This window comes from Macrobrachium nipponense, chromosome 8, assembly GCF_015104395.2.
Source record: "Macrobrachium nipponense isolate FS-2020 chromosome 8, ASM1510439v2, whole genome shotgun sequence".
NCBI lineage: Eukaryota > Metazoa > Arthropoda > Malacostraca > Decapoda > Palaemonidae > Macrobrachium > Macrobrachium nipponense.
The window spans coordinates 115,028,585-115,048,584 of record NC_087203.1 but is presented as its reverse complement, the minus strand read 5'-3'; the positions used below and the strand labels follow the sequence as shown (position 1 = coordinate 115,048,584).

Genomic DNA, 20,000 nt, shown 5'->3' with positions numbered 1-20,000 from the left:
TGGCATTTCATTTCGTCCCTTTCATACCTGGTGTTACAAGCTGTGTGTGTGTGTGTGTGTGTGTATGTGTGTGTGTGCGCGTGCGCGCGTGTGTGTGTGTGTGTGTGTGAAGCTAAACGGTTTTTTTTGCCAATAACCTTTGTGTTGATACTTATGTGTCAGGATCTTCTCCAGCTGAATTTGTCACGATTTATGATTTTGTCGTGACTAGTTTATCTAATCACAAAGTTTTCCAATATTACGAAATTGAATCTGTCTCCTTTATAGGGATATAATTCGAAAGGAATACATATATATATATATATATATATATATATATATATATATATATATATAAATATATATAATATATATAGTGTAGCTATTCTGACCATTTCATAACCACAAATTTTCTGCTATTTTCAAAACGAAACTGTCTTCTAAATAAAGATAAACCTGGAAGGAATATGAATTTAAATGGGAGTAGTTTTCATGAATATTCTATAATAAAAAATTTTTCGACTATTTTTAAAAGGAAACTGTCCCATCTATAAAATCAAATCAAATGGAATATAATAAATAAAGGAGTGAAGTCCTCATATATAGATATAAAGGACTGTAGCTTTTCTGACTGTTTTATGACCACAAAATTTTCTACTATTTTCAAAATGGAACTTTCCCCTTTTAAAAATAGATCGACTCAGTTTTATACCCACAAAACTTTCTACTATTTTCAAAATGAATCCGTCCCCTTTATAAAAAAAAAAGATAAAATCGAAATGGAATATATAAATATAAATCAGTGTATTCATGTAAAACACTTTTTTTTTTAAATTTCTTTCAATGCAGCGTTTAATGGCAGCGAACAATCCGGTGATTTGAATATAACGAAATGAATTTCAATAAAGGATCTGATCCGGCGACAAGAAACGACAATAAATAGTGAGAAAAGGAGAAATGGAGAGAGAGAGAGAGAGAGAGAGAGAGAGAGAGCCCAGTAAACAGAATTAGAAAAGACGGCTGGACAAGATTAAACATTATGGTGAAGAAGGAGGTAGGAAGGTAGGTAGGTAGCAAGGCCCCACTCCCCCATCCCCATAACCCCCCAAACCCCCCCCCCCCCCCCCCACCCCGTCACCCAAAGCCGCCCCCCTCCCCTTTTGAAAAAATGAACGTCAGTTTAAATAAACCCGTGAAAGAACGAAATAGCAGATGTGGAATTGAAACTGCAAGAGATGATGGAGATTTTGGGGCGGTTTTCTTGTTTTGGGGGGGGGGTGGGGGGGGGGGGGGGGGGCGGTGGGGGGAGGGGGGGTTTGGGGGGGTTTTTGAGGAGGAGGGCCCACTTGCCCCTCCCCTTCTTCCAGTTCGTCGTCACCCCCTCCTCTTCCAAAAATGTATTCAAGGAGGAAAAATTATTATTGTATTGTTAAGCACAAGTTTTATTAGTTTGTTTTGTTATGTCAATATGGTCCACTAGGTATTAGCTTTGGGGGTGGGAGAGAGAGAGAGAGAGAGAGAGATAGAGAACACCAATATCTAGGTGAATTAAGTATATGATTCTATATGTGCACACGCAAAATATATACAAACATTTGTTTCCCTTCATATATATATATATATATTATATACTATATATATATATATATATATATATATATATAAATATATATAATCATATATATATATATGATATATATTAAATATATATATATATATATATATATATATATATACACACTTTCACAGTTAATATGTAAATGAAATTATCTAAAAAAGCCAGTTTAAAAAACGCAAAGAATTTGTTAAACTTTCAGACGCCCTAGATAAAAAATAATGACGCGTATTTATTCCCGAATTGCAAAAAAACTTCGCAAAATCTACAAGTTAACCGAGCCACAGGAATATTTTTCGAATACACAAAGGAAAATCATGAAACATCCCCAAGAAAAGCAAATAAACATCTTATTACGAAGTCAAGAAAGAAGAAAGTTCACGCGAGGAATAAGAACTTAAACCCCATATATTTCCTTTTTAAGGTCAATGAATTCTCAGTCACAGAGATTTTTTTTTTTTTCCACAGGCGGGAAGTATATGGTACGTCTTCATTAACAGCTCATTAGCGAGTATTAGTGAGCAATTATTCAGCTTCTTTTTAGAAAGTTCGACGAGAGAGCAGCGACTTCTAGTCTAATGTGGGAAAAGTTCGCCTTTAAATCGAGCTGGGGTGACATGGAATTGTTGTCGTGAATCGTAATTCTAGGAATACTGAATGGGAATCTTTGGGAATGATTCTTGTCCGCGCTATTATTATTCTTTTTCTCTTACTCTCTCTTTAGTTATATATTTTCCGGTCGTCGTATGATGAATCACCCTAAGAAAATAATGACTAGATATGATGTGGTTTCCAATACGCGAATGACATTTACAAGAGATGTTTTGAAGTCTACTGTACGAAGTGATATTGTAGTTATTTTTATTATATCGAAGGAGTATACACTTGAAACTTCTAGGTATATACTTAACATTACCAAGTAATTGTCTTTACCCTTTCAACATCAACAAAAGCTTTGAAGTACAGCAATGTGAATAATCAACACAATATCAATTTAGCACGAATTGTTTTTTTTTTAATCATATCGAACGAATATATATACTGAATACTTCTAAGTCAATCAGTGACGTGTAATTGCCTTAAACTTTCAATACAAAAGCTTTTAAAATTAAGCAACCTATATAGTTAATCCCATGTCAAATTATCAAGAAGTGTTTTTTAAATCATGTCGAAAGAATATATATTGAATACTTCTAAGTCAATCAGTGACGTGTAATTGCCTTAAGCTTTCAGTAACTACAAATGCTTTTTAAAGTTAATTTGTACGGTCAGTACCACGTCAAATTACCATGAAGTGTTTTTTTAATTACATCGAAACATATGCTTAAATCAACGTTCAGTATCAACAAAAGCCTTCAAATTAAGCAATGTGTATAACAAAAGTCAATAACAATTCTGTAATTAGCACGCATTGTCCCTGCAATTAGCTAATGATGACCAGAAAGGTTTATTATCACCCTCACATTCTTATCTCTCATTCAAGATCTGAAAACATGATAGTATGTTCTTCGTGAACATAATTGCAATTCGCTAATTTATTGGAATTCCAAAGAAAATCTTAGTCGCTTGCAGCTGTCTCGTATGCTTGCATATAGCTGCTAGGTTTTGGATGGCAAGCAACTTTGTTGGTCTCTCTCTCTCTCTCTCTCTCTCTCTCTCTCTCTCTCTCTCTTTCTATCTTCGGTCACTTATAGATGTCTCGAATGATTGAATATAGCTGTAATATGGCAGGCAACTTTGTTGATCTCTCTCTCTCTCTCTCTATCTCTCTCTCTCTCTCTCTCTCTCTCTCTCTCTATCTACCTATCTATCTATCTGCAGTCGCTTATAGATGTCTCGTATGCTTGAATATAGCTGATAGGTTTTGGATGGTAAGCAACTTTGTTGGTCTCTCTCTCTCTCTCTCTCTCTTCCTCTCTCTCTCTCTGCGGTCCCTTATAGATGTCTCGTATGCTTGAATATAGCTATCTATCTATCTATCTATCTATCTATCTATCTTCGGTGGCTTATAGATGTCTCAGACGTATGTTTATTATAGCTGCTAGGTTCTCGGTGGCAAGCAACTCTCTCTCTCTCTCTCTCTCTCTCTCTCTCTCTCTCTCTCTCTCTCTCAATTTTTTCATCAGCATCCATTTTTTTCATCTCCAAGTCATTACTCACTGGCAGTAACGCACACTGACAGTAAAAGGACAAGACTCAAGATTGTAAAAGCTAACCTACACAACGCCGCCCTTTAGATTAGGGAAAGTGGCTGACTAGGGGACCAAAAGGTACTACTATACACGCACATGTATAATGTATACATATATATAGGCTATACAGGCCCGGCTCGCTATACACTCTTTGTGAGTGAGTGTGTATGTGTGTGTGTGTGTGCATATTGACAAAGACTCAGAAACCCACAAACCATTAATTATACGAACTTTGGCAGTAGCCGTAGTTCTTGGGAGGGATGCCTCCTCCGTCCGCGACGGTAACCTTACCCACTGTACGTAACGGGATTCCGATATGAAGCCTTCCGCTGGGGTTCCACAGGGTCCATTTTCGTTTCCCCCGTCGCAGGAGTAGCTGCTGCTGCTGCTGCTGCTGCTGCTGCTGCTAGCTACGACCGGAGCGGGGACCATCGGCGTATCTGGTCATCGGAGTGAACAATCATTAATCTTAGCGGAGCACAACCCTTTGGTCTCTCTCTCTCTCTCTCTCTCTCTTGGTCTTCCCCCTCCCCCTTCCCCTTCCCCTTTTCCCCCCTTCCCCCTTCCCCTACCCCTTCCCCATCAAAGCGGCTGGCGGCGATGTCCCCAGGCACTGTAGGGGGAGGAAAAGTGAGGAGGAACAGAGAGGAAACAGCACAGAGTGCATTCACTCCTGAGAGAGAGAGAGAGAGAGAGAGAGAGAGAGAGAGAATAAGGCATTCTTATTTATCACTGCTTCCAAGAAGTCCAGTTGTATTTATTTATTCAGAAAAATTGTTTAAGGAGTGAATTACAAATCACACACACACACACACAGAGAGAGAGAGAGAGAGAGAGAGAGAGAGAGAGGAGGTTGATGTTCAGATTTACAGATACTGAACAGGAAATACGAAATAAAAATGAATGCCAGAGAGAGAGAGAGAGAGAGAGAGAGAGAGAGAGAGAGAGATATGCATTTTTTTTTTATTTATCGTTACTTCCACAGGAATCCAGTTAAGATTATTCAGAAAAAAAATGAGTTAAACAGTGAATTGTAAATTTCGATCATTTATCAACCAGCCTGGTCACAGCGAGTTACGGAATGTATTATAAAATTTAGGCCAGAGGCCCAGCGCTGGGACCTACGAGGCCATTCAGCACTGAAAGGGAAACTAAGAGTGAAGGTTTTAAAGGTGTAACAGGAAGAAAATACCTCACTTGTTTTACGAAACAATTGTTAAGAAAAAGAATATGAACGGAGGTACAGTAAAAGAAAATATCTCACTTCTTTTACGAAACAATCGTTAAGAAAATGAATATGAACGGAGGTTCAGTAAAAGAATGGGAATGGTTTACAGCTAGGAGTCGAAGGGACGCTGCCAAGATCCTTCAGTAATGCCTACAGTGCGCACTGTGAAGCGCGCTGAGGCCCCTACCCCACCTAGGGAGTCAGCGAGTTACGGAACTTCGGTTTTAAATTGTAAAATATAATTAGTCACGTGACCAATTTTAGATAACACTTATTTCAAACAACGAGAACAATAGACCAAGTTGTTAAAATCAATAAAATGAACATAATAATATTGACTATAACTGTACAAGTGACATGAATTACGAAGTAATTGTTAACGGAATGTCATGATTTAAATGCCTCACAAGAGCAGCATTTACAAGGGAAATGTTACTGTACTTGTATACAGTGTTCGATAGACCCACTCGATACCTGGGAAAGCAAGGCAATGGCTGCTGACGACCACACAGTTAGACCTATGTGGCTCCAAACACACACACCTGGGTCACTGGGTCTGTATAATCAAGTTCTAGTGGAAATCTATCAACAGAAATTAATTTTTTACGTGGTATGAGAGCTGAGACGTGGAAAAACATGGAAATACATAAACTAGAATATTTATAAAATGTTTGCCATATGTTAAAGGATATAACCGAGTATGTTCTGGTGGTGCAGTCATGTGGGGAAGATGGAACATGGTATGTGGTAAAAAGGTGTACTACATAATTCGACCGAGTACCGTAAGATTATACTTATCACTACCACACACACACACACACACACAGAGAGAGAGAGAGAGAGAGAGAGAGAGGAGAGAGAGAGAAGAGAGAGAGGAATTATACTTGCATGGAACAAGGCAAACGGGAGAAAAAGTCTGGGCGAAAGAAAACGGAATAAAAATCAAATTTCCGATAAAAAATTTAGCCGATAAATCGAGATTAGATCCAGAGGATTAATTTAATCACGTGAGAATGGATGAAACGACTGTTAAGCCACCGCCCCCCCCCCCCCCCCCCAAATCCCCGGCTGCCCGAAACTTAAACCCAACCACGCCACACACGTTACGAACACTGGCTTCGATCTCTCTCTCTCTCTCTCTCTCTCTCTCTGTATACATATACGAATGTGTTATAGTGTTTGGAACTTTAAAACAGGCGGGACTAACTATATATATTCACGTTTACACAAGCACACACATATATATATTAAAATCAAAGCGTAACTTTAAAAAAACCAAAGAATTATATCCCAATAACCTCTCTTACGCAGACCTGTAGTAGCTACAGAGCAACTTTTGATACCTCATAAATGTGGAAGCTTTAGATCAACTTAACAAGTATCTGCTATAAGTCTTTCATAATCCCTTTATCACTATATTCTTCACTTAATTTTCACGACTGGCCTTCGTACAATTCAACGAACTTCTCTAAAACATCCTTTATCACTCGATGTCAAAGACATTGTTTACAATACAGGAGTTGCTAGGTTCCTGGTTCCTAAGCGCTCTCTCCACAAACAGTTGTGGGCACACTACTACACTGTTTATGAGGTGCAAAGCTTTACTTCCTTGTTGACTTCACTATTATTTAGTTTAACTTTACTTTATGTTACTTCTAAAGGTTTATTTTAATTCATCTCTATTATCCCTTTTCTACAACAAAATTAACCCCCGAAAAATTGCATATATTTCTAAATTAGATGCAGTCCAATATTTCCACAGGAGTTGCTAAGCTACTAAGTGTGTCGCCTTCTACTACTTCTTCCAAATTAAAGTTGGTTACATGACTACCTTGTTGACTTTCGGCGGCCCGCAAGTGTAGCCTATGTGTTGTTAATAAAGTGTAAAGTAGCTGCTGTTTTGAATAACCTCTCAGATGTGTTATTACAACATGAAATTTAGACAAGTAGTTAACCTTTGACGTTTAATTTATACTCATAATCTGGTTCAGGGTATAGGTCTATATGGTGAGCCGGTGAGCACAGGCATATGTATTAAGCTAAAACTGTCAACACACACACACACACAGACATATATATATATATATATATATATATATATATATATATATATATATATATATAGATAGAGAGAGAGACGAGATGAGATGAGATAGATAGAGAGAGAGAGTTGATTCCATCAACTAATGAAGTCACAAGAAGAAGAATAGATAAACAACTGCAGAACCAACTCATTGCACCTAAATATAATAAAGAGACACCTGAATTGGAACAACCTGTTGTCCTTTTTGTGTAAATACAGAAGAGGATATTTATCATTTTCTTTTATATTGTTTTGCTTACGGAGAAGAACGTATTAGATCAATTATTGACCTTCAACAACCTTATGAAGAAAATTAAAATTATATTGCTGGAAAATTCCTATTTAAAGAGGAACATAATGAAATAAGAAAAGAGACCTTAAATAAGATGTGGAAAAAAGAGAAAAAAAGCATTAAAGAGCTTAACAATTAATAATAACTCTTACGATTAAGAGGCGCCGTTGTAAAGGCATTGCCTCGACCCACATAACAACCACCAACAACAATGTCAGTTCCTTTCAAACGTCTCCCGTGTTCTCTGTGTGGTTTTGTTATCCGTTTATCGATCTATTTATCATTTTCTTGCGTCTGCATTCAATCCCCCGAGTGACAGGGACGTCCCTGACGTACCCTGTGCAGCCCGTTAGCCCTGAAATAGGGCGGAAAATAGTGATTTTGGGCGACTTCAGCTTCCCTTAGGAGCACAGTTAAGTCAGACAGCCTTTGCCATTTTGGGAGACGATGGTGAGTGTTCAGTGATTATCCGTTTATCTGCTAATTTTGGTGTCGTTTTAGTGTTTTATGCGTGCTGACGCCATGTTTGTTGGTTTTAATGTTGGCATGAACGAGGACCTACAATTCTGAGCGGAAAAATTGGATATTGGAAATTCATGACGCGACACATACTAGGTACCTACCTACCTAGGCTATAGGCCTAGTTTCCTGTAGTTTTATTTTTGTCATTGCACCTTGTTGTTCGCCATTACTCATGTGTTGTTGTTATTGGGACATTGGTATTGTGATTGTTATTCATTATTTAGGTACCTTATGCATTGTGGTTATTAAGTGCTGGAGGGAATTATTACGCACGTGTTTCAGAGGCAAAAATTACCCGTGGATTGGATATGCATCGAGTAAGCGAAGTCAAGACTCTGTGTGTGTGTGTGTGTGTGTGTGTGTGTGTGTGTGTGTGTGTACTGTGTGTGTCTGTGTGAGCGTACCTGGGTATGTCGTTAGTAAACAAATGATAACAACGACTCACAATTCAAACGACATGTATTAAAACGGGTCTGTTCACTTAAAAATTCATTATCCAATTTACTAACTGCTCTGGCGTGGGACCCGCAAATTCATTTAGGCCTATAAAACAACCTGTAAAGACAGCCTGTGGGAATTATATGGCGTACCCCATATTAATATCGTACTCCATATTGATTTTCACTCAGAAATACGAATTTTTACATTTTTTTTTTTTTTTCGAAAGGCTAGATATTTTCAATCCTCCTGACTTATTTGGATGATTTAGTACAAAATTTAAGGCAATGAAACGAACATTCGAAGTGTTTTTTGGATTAAATTTCTCTCTCTCTCACTCTCTATACTAAATATACTATTACGTACTACACATTAGGGGTCGGATATTCACTCCAAGCGTCACTCATTTTTATTCTATTTTTTCATTACTCTCTGTGGTGTTTAGCCTAGCCAATTACTTTACCCTAGTCAGACTAGGTGAGAGGTTTTATCAGGTAGGATGCAGTGGATTGAATTAGGTTAGGTTTGTCCTATATCAATGAGATGTTAGAGAACTGAATGGGTGTTCAGTAAACCCAGGTGTATGTGCACTAATAGAACCAGAGGGGAGGCAGAAAGGGTGAAACTCAGGTAAGGGTGATGTCTAATGATTAGTATATGTTAACCCTCACATACATAGCCTATATTAGTCATCTTATGCTTAGCCTATGTTAGCCATACAGGCAGTCCCCGGGTTACATCAGGTTTGGGTTACGTCGTTCTGGACTTACGACACTTGCCTCGTGGCGCTGTTAACCACAATTTTTCAGTGCTGTAAGTGGATTTACGGTGCTGTTACTGCTTTCCAGCGCTTTAAACTGGACTTTGGGAACCTATGGCGCTGCAATTGCTATTTATTCTCATTATGATTATGATGATGATTCGGGTTAAGGCGATTTTCGACTTGCATCAACCTGCCGGGAACGGAACCCCTGCCCTTAACCTGGGGACTGCCTGTACTATGTTTCCCCTATGTCAGTCCATCCTATTTTAGCCTGCTATATTAGCCACCAGATGCTTATCCTATGTTAACCCTCATATGCTTAGCCTATGTTTATCCAATGTTAACACTCATATGCCTAGCCTTTGTTAGCCTGCATATGTTTAGCCTACATTAGCCATCCAATGCTTAGCCTATATTAGCAACTCAATGCATAGCCTATGTTATACCTCATATGCTTAGCCAATACTATTAGCCATCCAATGCCTAGCCTATGTTAGCCTACCCCAAACCTTACCTAACCTTGCAGTTTACTTAAACATCCCTATGTGAACACATACAATGTTGGTAAAATCTTCACAATCCACAGATGTAGATACACAATAGCTCTTAAGTATAATTTACATTCAAGTTCATGAACCACATATTTTCATTTAAATGAATCAATGAATGCAGTATATTGAGAGTTAAATGGTTCAGAGTACTTATTTTATTTTTATACAAAGCCGTTTACATAATCTTAGCTTTCTTCCACACTTACCCAAATTAATCTACAGGTTGCTGTCAGTGAAAAAAAAAAAAACTGCTTTTTTGCTCTCATTACTTATTCTGTGCTTCTATTGTTGATTCCAATGGTCCTGTGCTTCTGTAATTCTGAACCCCCAATATTTTCTGCATGTAATTGTCGCTGGATTCTTGAATCACTGAACTGTTAACTAGAGATCTCTGGCTCTGATATTTCAGAAAGATTTCTCTCCTATTTTTCTGTTTTGTTTTATCCTCTTTAATAAAAAATGTTCTAAAACAGCATTCTTTTGGAGCTGTGGTCGAATCCACACTTCAATAACAGCAAATAGCTAAAGAGGGAAAATAATCTAGTATACATTTTACTCCTTTTCACTAGTTAAAGGCAGCATTCGGTGGCTACATATACCTTTCCGAAATTATGTTTGGAAATACAGGGTGTCCATAAAGTCCCAGTACCATTACAAGTATTTATTGCCTGTAATGGTACTGAGACTTTATGGACACCCTGTATTTACTTATTTTGACATGGTCCACATCATTTCGGTTTTTACGCGATCCTGTTTTATCAAATAAAGTATGAACCATTAAGGACTTTTTACTGTCTCTCCCTCTTTAACGCACGATCCATCATCCGCAGGATTTTTTTCCCCTTCCAATGGGAAACATTATCCCACTTACTTGATTAGCCGAAAAGCTAGCTAATTTCCCTCATTAAGACGCATGTTGGGACTTAATTAGCAACTGGGGGAAATGACAGACGTGCACAGCGGTTCGTGTCTTTTAAAAGCTTTTTTTTCCTCTTTCTTTATAGAGCTGACACCGCCGGCCAATTGAAAGGACCTATCTATATAATGCAACAGATAAATGAAAGTTGCAAATCATCCTTGGGGCTGACGTCAGCAGGTGGTGGAACGATGTTTACGTCACCTGTTCTGTTTAATATCGATCTTATCGAGTTTTCTTTCTTTTTTTCGTTTTGTTTTTTGTTTTATCATCCTGTATATTAAGTGACGCATGCTTTTTTATGTATTACGTATAGCATGTGTATTTTCTTTGTGTATTTTCTTATTACAGCGTTGTAGGTACTATATAATACCCAGAGTTTGTAGTTACTATATAATACCCAGAGTTTAGCTTTGTAGTTACTATATAATACCCAGAGCTTAGCTTTGTAGTTACTATTAATACCCAGAGTTTAGCTTTGTAGTTACTATATAATACCCAGAGTTTAGCTTTGTAGTTACTATATATTACCCAGAGTTTAGCTTTGTAGTTACTATATATTACCCAGAGTTTAGCATTGTAGGTGCTATATAATACCCACCTTTTAGCGTTGCAGGTACTATATAATACCCAGAGTTTAGCGTTGCAGGTACTATATAATACCCAGAATTTAGCTTTAAAGTTACTATATAATACCCAGAGTTTAGTAGATTTTCAACGAAACTACAGGTTTTATAGAAGGAAAGCCAACTATGACAATAATGAATCACTTTTCTTAGTACTACAGCTTTGCATGTTCCCAGTCTTCAATAGATTGCAAACGACACTTTACCATTTTTATATAAAGACGCCTTACCGTGGCAACGACAAAATCAGTTTCACGTTAATAAACACGAATAAAATCAAATAAATTTATCCTATTCACATAATCCCTGATAAAACTAACGGAAAAAATTGTCTCCTGTTAATTACTATCATCCATCAGCGGTACAGAAGATGAGTTGGCGAATTGAACCCCTTATAATCTCGATAAGCTCTTATTTTGACGTCGAATTGGATTCCTTATGTAAGGAAAAGTCAATTCCTTTTATGTAACGTTTTAGGCCACCCTGGAATCGTGATTGAATCGTTAGTGGATAATTATGCTATTTATGGTATTTACACGTCCTAGCATCTATACAAACATTTTTGAAAAATGGAAAAAAATAAAGAGATGTTGGTATTGCACGTCATCATCCGTAATACTGTAATATCATAATTTTATCGAGATCTGGGATGTTCCGTGTGTGTGGTCCAGGTGGAGAACAACCCCCACCCCCCTCCCACTCACGCTCCCTACTTCCCAACCATCACCCACCTTCTCCCTACTACGTCCTGGGAAGCTCCACCCTAACCCCCAAAAAAAAATTTACGGAAACAGATAAGGTTAGAAGTTACTGATCTCTCTCTCTCTCTCTCTCTCTCTCTCTCTCTCTCTCTCTCTCTCTCTCTCGCTTCTTTTTGCCAGTTCCTCATGCAGTCCTTGAGTGAACTGTTCCCTCCCCTCCCCTCCTCCGCCTCCCCCTCCTTCCCCCTCTCCCCTCCCCAAGTCATTAAGCAATAATGGATATAAATATTAGGCGTATACTATGTTTCTCCTCACCTCCCCTCCCCTCAAAACTCCCCCCTCCCCACCACCATTGAACAATTACAAATATAAGTACTGAGCGTATAGCCTCTCAGTATCTTGGAGGCATCTTGTTAAAAATTAAAATTCACCACCTAAATGTCGATTTCTCGTTTTTTTAAATCTTTTCATTTTTTATTTTTTTAACGTTATCCGGTTTTCATAAAACTAACAATACACACACCTTCAAATGCACATTTACATCCTATAGGTCAAACCGTTTAATTTTATACAGAAATACTCACACCACCGATGGCCGGATAAGCCACTCTGGAACGTGCGGGTAGATTGATACGAATTGGGAAGCAAATACGGTAATTATAAGGCAGAACTGATGTATCGCCCACTAATCAAGTGTTCGAGAACGGAAAGTGCTAGATTCAAAGTGCTAGATTACAGTCGTACGCCAACACTGCACAATAGAGTTAGGGACACTTACTTCGGATTAATAAGGTCTCGTTGGACTGGGGGGAAGAAAAATAGAAAGAAAAAAGAAGGAAGATGTATTAAAAGAAACAGGTTTTTGATTATAGTTATCGTCGTCAATGAAAACGAGCTTATATGCCTGGTTAGATCCAGTTCAGGTTGTCTTCTTTTTTTTAGATTTGCTTTTTAGTTTGTTTATGTTTATTTATTACTTGTCATTTATTTATTATTATTTGTTACTTATCATTAATTTGTTTATTATTATTTGTTACTTATCACTTATATATTTATTCATTATTTATTATTACCTATCATTTATTAATTCAATTATTGCTTATTTACTTTAATTATTATTCTACGTTATTAAGGCGCTCCCAAGAAATTTATTTAAGTGAATCATAATTTTTTAGTAAAAAGAAAAAACCGAGAGGGCCAATTAGGCTTATATATATGTATTATATATATATATATATATATATATATATATATATATATATATATTTATATATATATATTTGTTTGCTTATTACCTTTTTTGTTTATATTTATTTTACTTATAATTCCAATGCGCATATGTCTACGTTTTTAAGGCATTCGTAAGAGATTTATTTAATGGCGTGATCATAGTACTACCGTAAAAAAACACGAGGTCGTATTTTAGCCCTTCTTAGCGTTTTATTTATTTATTTATTTATTTGTTTGTTTGTTTATTTATTCATTAATTTTTAATCATGGATATACATAATTTGATAACGTGAATCATAATACTTTCGTAAAAAGAGCAAGAGGGCTAATTTAACAAGGAATTTAACAAGGTTATATTTGGATTCCAGGTTATGCTGTGTCCTCTTCTTTTATTTTTTGTTTGTGATTTTCCTTTTCTTTATTTGTTACCATGGTGTACTGGAAACGGCCTTTAGGAAGGTAGCGAACGATTAAATTTGAGGAGAGATAGAATGGTAAATTTTGGGGTGGATTAGTCAGCCTTCGCAGAGGTTTGTGGTGTTCCGGCATACATACATATATATATTCCTACCACGACTAATATATTATATATATATATATATATGTGTGTGTGTGTGTGTGTGTGTGTGTGTGTGTGTGTGTGTGTGTGTGTGTGTTTTCCTACCACGATTAGTATGTATCCTATATATATATATATATCATTATCCTACCACTATTCGAAAAAAATGTATTTTCATAATACATTTTTCATAAAACAATATTTACTTTCCTACCAATATTTAAATAAATAATTACTTCCCACCACTGTTCTAAAGGTGTATAGCTTCTTAAGAAGCAAATAAATAAATAAATAAAATAAAAACAAAAAATAACTAAAAACAACAAATAAATAAAAACAACAAATAAATAAAAACCAACAAAAGCAGAGCCATTTCCCTTCCATCTTTTCTCTCCCTGGGAATTCCATAAGAAATTAAGACGTGATTCCCTGAACGACAGCGCTGGCTGGCATTCCTGATACACATTCCAGATTCCTATCCGATCCGAGTTCCGTCACGTCCGAGTTGTTGGCTCCCTTGGACATGTCCTCAGGGAGGACCGATTAGAGAGAGAGAGAGAGGCCCTTTCAGATGTCCTCCTCTTCCTCCTCCTCCTCCTCCTCCTCCTCCTCCGTCGTCTTCGAGGGGGTTAATCTGGACGTAATTGAAGCTGGGTCCTCCTCCTCCTCCTCCTCCCCTCCTCCTCCTGTCTCATAGTTCCAGGAGGATTTGCTGGAAACGCCGCAGCGAGCCTGACTGGAAAGGGACATGTCTCAGTTTGACTGAAGGCTGTTGAGCCCTTCATACCAAATGGACGTCAAGGTCGATTTGGTTGATGAGGGTTCTGACTTCTTCATTCGATGTCAAGTGCGATGTCACGTTGTCAGAATGGAGTCTGTTTTGATGGAATTTGCAGCAGTAACAGCAGCAACAGCATTAACAGTGTTAGCAATAAAGCAAAGCGGCATTAAGAGTGGCAGCAATAACATTAAAAGCAGCAGCGTCAACAGTAGTAGCAGTATTGACAGCAGTGACAACATGAACACCAGCAACAGCACCAGCACCACCATTAACAGCAGCTTCAGTATTAACAGCAACAACAGCATTGACAGTGTCAGCAACAACATTAAAAGCAGCAGCAACAGTAGTAGCAGTGTTAACAGCAGTAACAACATTAGCAGCATTAACAGCACCAGGATCATCATTAACAGCAGCAGCGGTATTAACAGTAATAAGGACATTAACAGCAGCAACAGCATTAACAGCACCAGCATCATCATTAACAGCAGCAGCGGTATTAACAGCATTAACAGAAGCAACAGCATTAACAGGAGCAGCAGCATTAGCAGAAGAAGAAACAGCATTAACAGCAGCAACAGTAGCAGCAGTTTTAACAGCAGTAACAGCATTAAAAGCAGTAACAGCATGAATAGCACCGGCAGAATTAACAGCATTAACAGCAGCAGCAACATTAACACCACCGGCAGAATTAACAGCATTAACAGCAGCAGCCAACAACAGTAACAATTTTCTATGGGGTCTTTCTTCTCAAGTATGACAAAAGCAGCCTTTGAAAAAAAAAAGATGGGTGAATGATGGGGAAAGGCAGAGGAAGGGGAAGGTGCCACATTTTGGAAATTGAAAGGTGCTACATTTTGGAAAATGAAAGCTGCCATATTTTGGAAATTGAAATGTACCACATTTTGGAAATTGAAAGCTGCCACATTTTGGAAATTGATGGGTTGAAGAACTGTTGAATCCGGTTCACGTTAACATTATTATTATTATTATTATTATTATTATTATTATTATTATTATTATTATTATTCAGAAAATGAGCCCTATTCATATGGAACAAGCCAACCAAAGGGGCCACTGGTTGAAATTCAAGTTTCCTAACAACATGGTGTTCATTAGAAAAAAAAGTAAGAGGAGGTAAAGGGAAATACAGAAAGAAGAGATCACTTATTAAAAGAGAAAAAATGAATGAACAGATTAATAAAGATAAAAATGTAAATGATTAATTACAAGGCGAATAGGGTAGTAAAATGTTTACACAGTCCAGCCGTAGCGTTTAAATAATCTTCAGATTTTATTTATGATCTTCTAATATCTGGACTGCATTTACCCATAACAAACGCCATGACCGTTTTCATAGACACCCCTGCTAATCAGACCTCGAAAACTGGTCACGCCCACCTTCATCACATTTGGCTCATCTCGAGTGACCTCCCCATCCCATCCCATCCCATTCAATCCCACTACATCGCCCCCCCTACCCCATCCCAGTGGCTTGGCTCAGCCTCTGATAAACCCATGGAGGTGCATCCAGGGTGACACCCCAAACCCCCGTCCCCCTGTATACAGCCCTCCTCCAGTGGCACTCAATCATATTTACTGTCCCTACCAGCCTCCCGGTAGCGAGATCCAAACCACTAATATTTACACAGAGGTTTCTCCTCGGAGTCACTTTCCTTGATGGATCGGCGGGACAGTGGCATAGTTTATAGGCTTTCACGGTCGAGCCTCTTACAAATTGCCGCTCTGGAGAGTCTCTGTCGAGTCTCTCTGTCCGAGGGCATGATGGAAGAGGTGTGACGCGGACGATTCGTGCTTGCGGAGAGCTGTGTTGTAGGACTCCCTCCTCTTCCCTCTCCTCTCTCCCTCCCTCCCCCTTTACACCGCTCTCTTTCTATCCCTTTGACACATTCTGTAGTATTTCTTTGATTCTGGGACGACGTCGGAATTCTCATTCATTCATTCATTCATTCATTCATTCATTCCTCGAAAGCTCTTGCAAGTTGATGGTGTTTTCCAATTCTGCAAGATTACGAAGGGCCCCTGTCAGTATATTTGACGTTCATAACGATTATAATGAAGGCGATAACAGGAGGAAGAACGAAGAAGAAGAAAATGAGGAGGAGGAGGAATACCTCAACGTGTAATCGGCAGCAAGTAGCCTCCTCCCCCTCCTCCTCCTCCTCCTCAGAAATTCGAAGCTGGGGGATCATTATATCTGATACCGTTGAACGTATTCACGCTCGACATTGCTGCCTGTTCCAGACGATATATAGCAAAGTCTGTAAGCAAAGTCTGTGGAATGATAGCAGGTATATATTTTTTTAATCCTTCGCTGCGAAACGATCTCTAATAATCACTTAAGTTTATTTATTTGTTAGTGAAATAGTTGAATGTATTAATTAATATTTTCAGAAAGGTCTTGACTCTCTTAAAAATTGGATATTTGAAACTGTTATGAGAAGTGCTGTGAACTATCTGGTTGTGTCGACGTCTCTCGCGCCCCGGCTCCAAGTATTGGCAATAAGATACAGCAATTTGACGCCTGGCTGATGTTCTTTTAACCTCTCTCTCTCTCTCTCTCTCTCTCTCTCTCTCTCTCTCTTGAACCCTAAAACCCCTGCTCGTCTTGCAGTGCTGTGAGGATTTCTTTAGCCTTCTCTCTCTCTCTCTCTCTCTCTCTCTCTCTCTCTCGAACCCTAGAACCCTGCTCGTCTTGCAGTGCTGTGAGGATTTCTCTCTCTCTCTCTCTCTCTCTCTCTCTCGAACCCTAGAACCCCTGCTCGTCTTGCAGTGCTGTGAGGATTTCTCTCTCTCTCTCTCTCTCTCTCTCTCTCTCTCTCTCTCTCTCGAACCCTGGAACCCTGGAACCCCTGCTCGTCTAATAGTACTGTGAGGATTTTTTCTCTCTCTCTATAGAAACAATAAAATACAGCAATTTGATATCTGGCTGATGTTCTTTTAACCGCCCCCCCCCCCCCCTTCTCTCTCTCTCTCTCTAGAGTCCCTGCTCGTCTAGCAGTACTGAGGATATCTCTCTCTCTCTCTCTCTCTCTCTCTCTATATATATATATATATGTACACACACACACACACATATATACTACTATATATATATATATATATATATATATATATATATATTATATATATATATATTTATATATATATAAATATATATATATATATATATATATATATATATATATATATATAAACAATAAGATACAGCAATTTGATATCTGGCTGATGTTCTTTTTAACCGTTCCCCCCCCCCCCCTCCCCCCCCCCCCTCTCTCTCTCTCTCTCTCTTTTCTCTCTCTCTCTCTCTCTCTCTAGATACCCTCTCGTCCTAAACGACCCTTAGGACTTATTTTACTCTCATTTGCATGTCCTTCCGAATTCCCACCTCACACGAGGAATCAGCAGTTAAAGTGTCAGCCTCGCCTCTCTCGTGTGAATATAAACAAAGCCACGATCCGGGATGTGTTTGTCAAAAGATTCCTTCACACACACAGTTTCGAGCGTGTATGCGCGCGCGCGCGTCTTTCGAACGGCCGGGGATGGTTCTTCCCTCACTAATTTGTTTTTGTCAGTAACAAGTCTTTAACGAGCCATAAAATTCGAGGGTTGGAATGGCTCTGACACCTTATGATGGAGTGGTGCCTCCTGGAAGAGACTATATGGTAGGTTCTCTCTCTCTCTCTCTCTCTCTCTCTCTCTTTCTCTCTCTCTCGTTTCCAGCAAGGGATTTTTTTTGTACTTTAAAGGATTCTCTCTCTCTCTCTCTCTGTCTGTCTCACTCACAAGGCATTTTTTGTACCTTAAAGGATTCGGCTCTCTCTCTCTCTCTCTCTCTCTCTCTCTCTCTCTCAAGGTATTTTAGTACTTTAAAGGATCTCTCTCTCTCCTCTCTCTCTCTCTCTCTCTCTCTCTCTCTCTCTCTGAAGGAAGATCAAATATTATGGAAAAGTTGGATTTTTTAATGTCAGAATTTCTGGAAATGAAAAAAAGAACAACATACCAGAACAGGAAAGAGACATGGGTGTAAAATCCTTATTACTACCATTATTAAATGAAGGAGAAACACGCAAACCATCATAGTGATGAATGCGCAGGGTTTAGTTTACGAGTAACTCAAAAAGAAAAAATAGAGTACTTAGAAGAACTAACCCAAATTGAAAAGAAACTAGATATAATGAATATAAGTGAAACACCTGGTATTCCAAGAGACTGGGAATGATGATCAAATAAAAGGGTTCCAAACTTATAGATCAGATAGAAAAAATAGGAATCAAGGGGGAACCGCAATATATGGGAAAGACAAAAAACAAGGAAAAATATATGAGAAATATAGTAACTCAGAATGTGAACTAATAGCGGTAGAATTTGAATCTGAAAAAATTAATGAACATAGTAATATATAGACCTCCTAATACTAAAGAGTTTGACTTAATAATTGAAAAATTGGATGATATATGTAGAAATCACAAGGACTGGACTATTCTCCTATCTGGTGACTTCAACTTTCCTTTCGTAGAATGGAAAGAACGAATAGGAGATTGTGGTTGTACTTATACATATAAAAAAGAGAGTAATAGTAGTGCAGAAGATAAGAGGCAATTTGAAAAGCTATTAGATATGCTACTAGAATACAACATTCAACAAATAAATCACCTGCCAACAAGAAAGGAAAACAATATTTAGACCTAGTGTTTTGTGAACGAGATGAATTATGTAAAGAAATAATAGTTTATAATGCGAGTATTTCAGACCATAATGTCATAGAATTAACAGTTCATTCCAAAGCAAGTGAAAACAGAGATAAGCAAGAAATGAAAAAGTGGGAAGGATATGGAAAATACAACTTCTACAGTAAAAAATATAAAATGGTCAGAAATAAATGAAGAATTAAACAAAGATTGGGATAACATTTTCGTAAGTGATGACATAAGGGTAAATACGGAGATATTATATAAAATATTGGAGAAAATAGTGGATAAATATATACCGAAGAAGAAAAGTAAACATCATTCATGCATACCAAGAGACAGAAGGATCTTGTTCCAGAAAATCAGAAAGTGGAAAAAAAGGTCTTGCAAAAGAAAAAAATGCATGGAAAGTTATAGAACTAAAAAGTAAGATAGAAAATGCAGAACAAAAGATTATACAATCAAAAGAAATGAAAAACGGGACTTGGAAGAAAAAACACTATTAACTATCAAGCAAAAACCGCAAACTATTATACTCATATGCAAGAAGATGAATAAAAGAAGAATAGAAATAGGCCCTCTGAGAATTGAAGAGAGATTAACGAATGAAAAAAGGAAATTTGCAACATACTGCAGAACGATATAAGAGAGAATTCACCCCTAGAATAGATAATGAAGATAATGATATAGAAGTAAGGGACGAAAATAGTGAATATTTAGCTGACATAGAAATTAATGAAACTGATATTGTGCAGGCAATTAATGAAAATTAAAAATGGAGCTGCTGCAGGGCCGGATGGAGTCCCTGCTATTTT

The 20,000-nt window shown here is 37.9% G+C and overlaps 1 protein-coding gene across 1 annotated transcript; it reads right to left on the bottom strand.

Moving 5' to 3' along the window:
- Window positions 1-14,262: 14,262 nt before the first annotated feature.
- On the bottom strand, window positions 14,263-15,819 carry LOC135223195 (box A-binding factor-like). The gene is made up of 3 exons (XM_064261699.1): window positions 15,804-15,819; window positions 14,663-15,219; window positions 14,263-14,427 (listed from the first exon to the last, which is right to left on the bottom strand). The coding sequence occupies exons 1-3, from the start codon at window positions 15,817-15,819 to the stop codon at window positions 14,263-14,265; spliced, it is 738 nt and encodes a 245-aa protein (XP_064117769.1).
- Between the last annotated feature and the right edge of the window lie 4,181 nt (window positions 15,820-20,000).

Bases quoted from the DNA above. Each gene is read 5' to 3' on its own strand.
- LOC135223195 (XM_064261699.1), bottom strand. The intron at 14,428-14,662 runs GTTATTGCTGCC...CTTTCCAGTCAG, and splicing joins TTGACGCTGCTGCTTTTAAT to GCTCGCTGCGGCGTTTCCAG.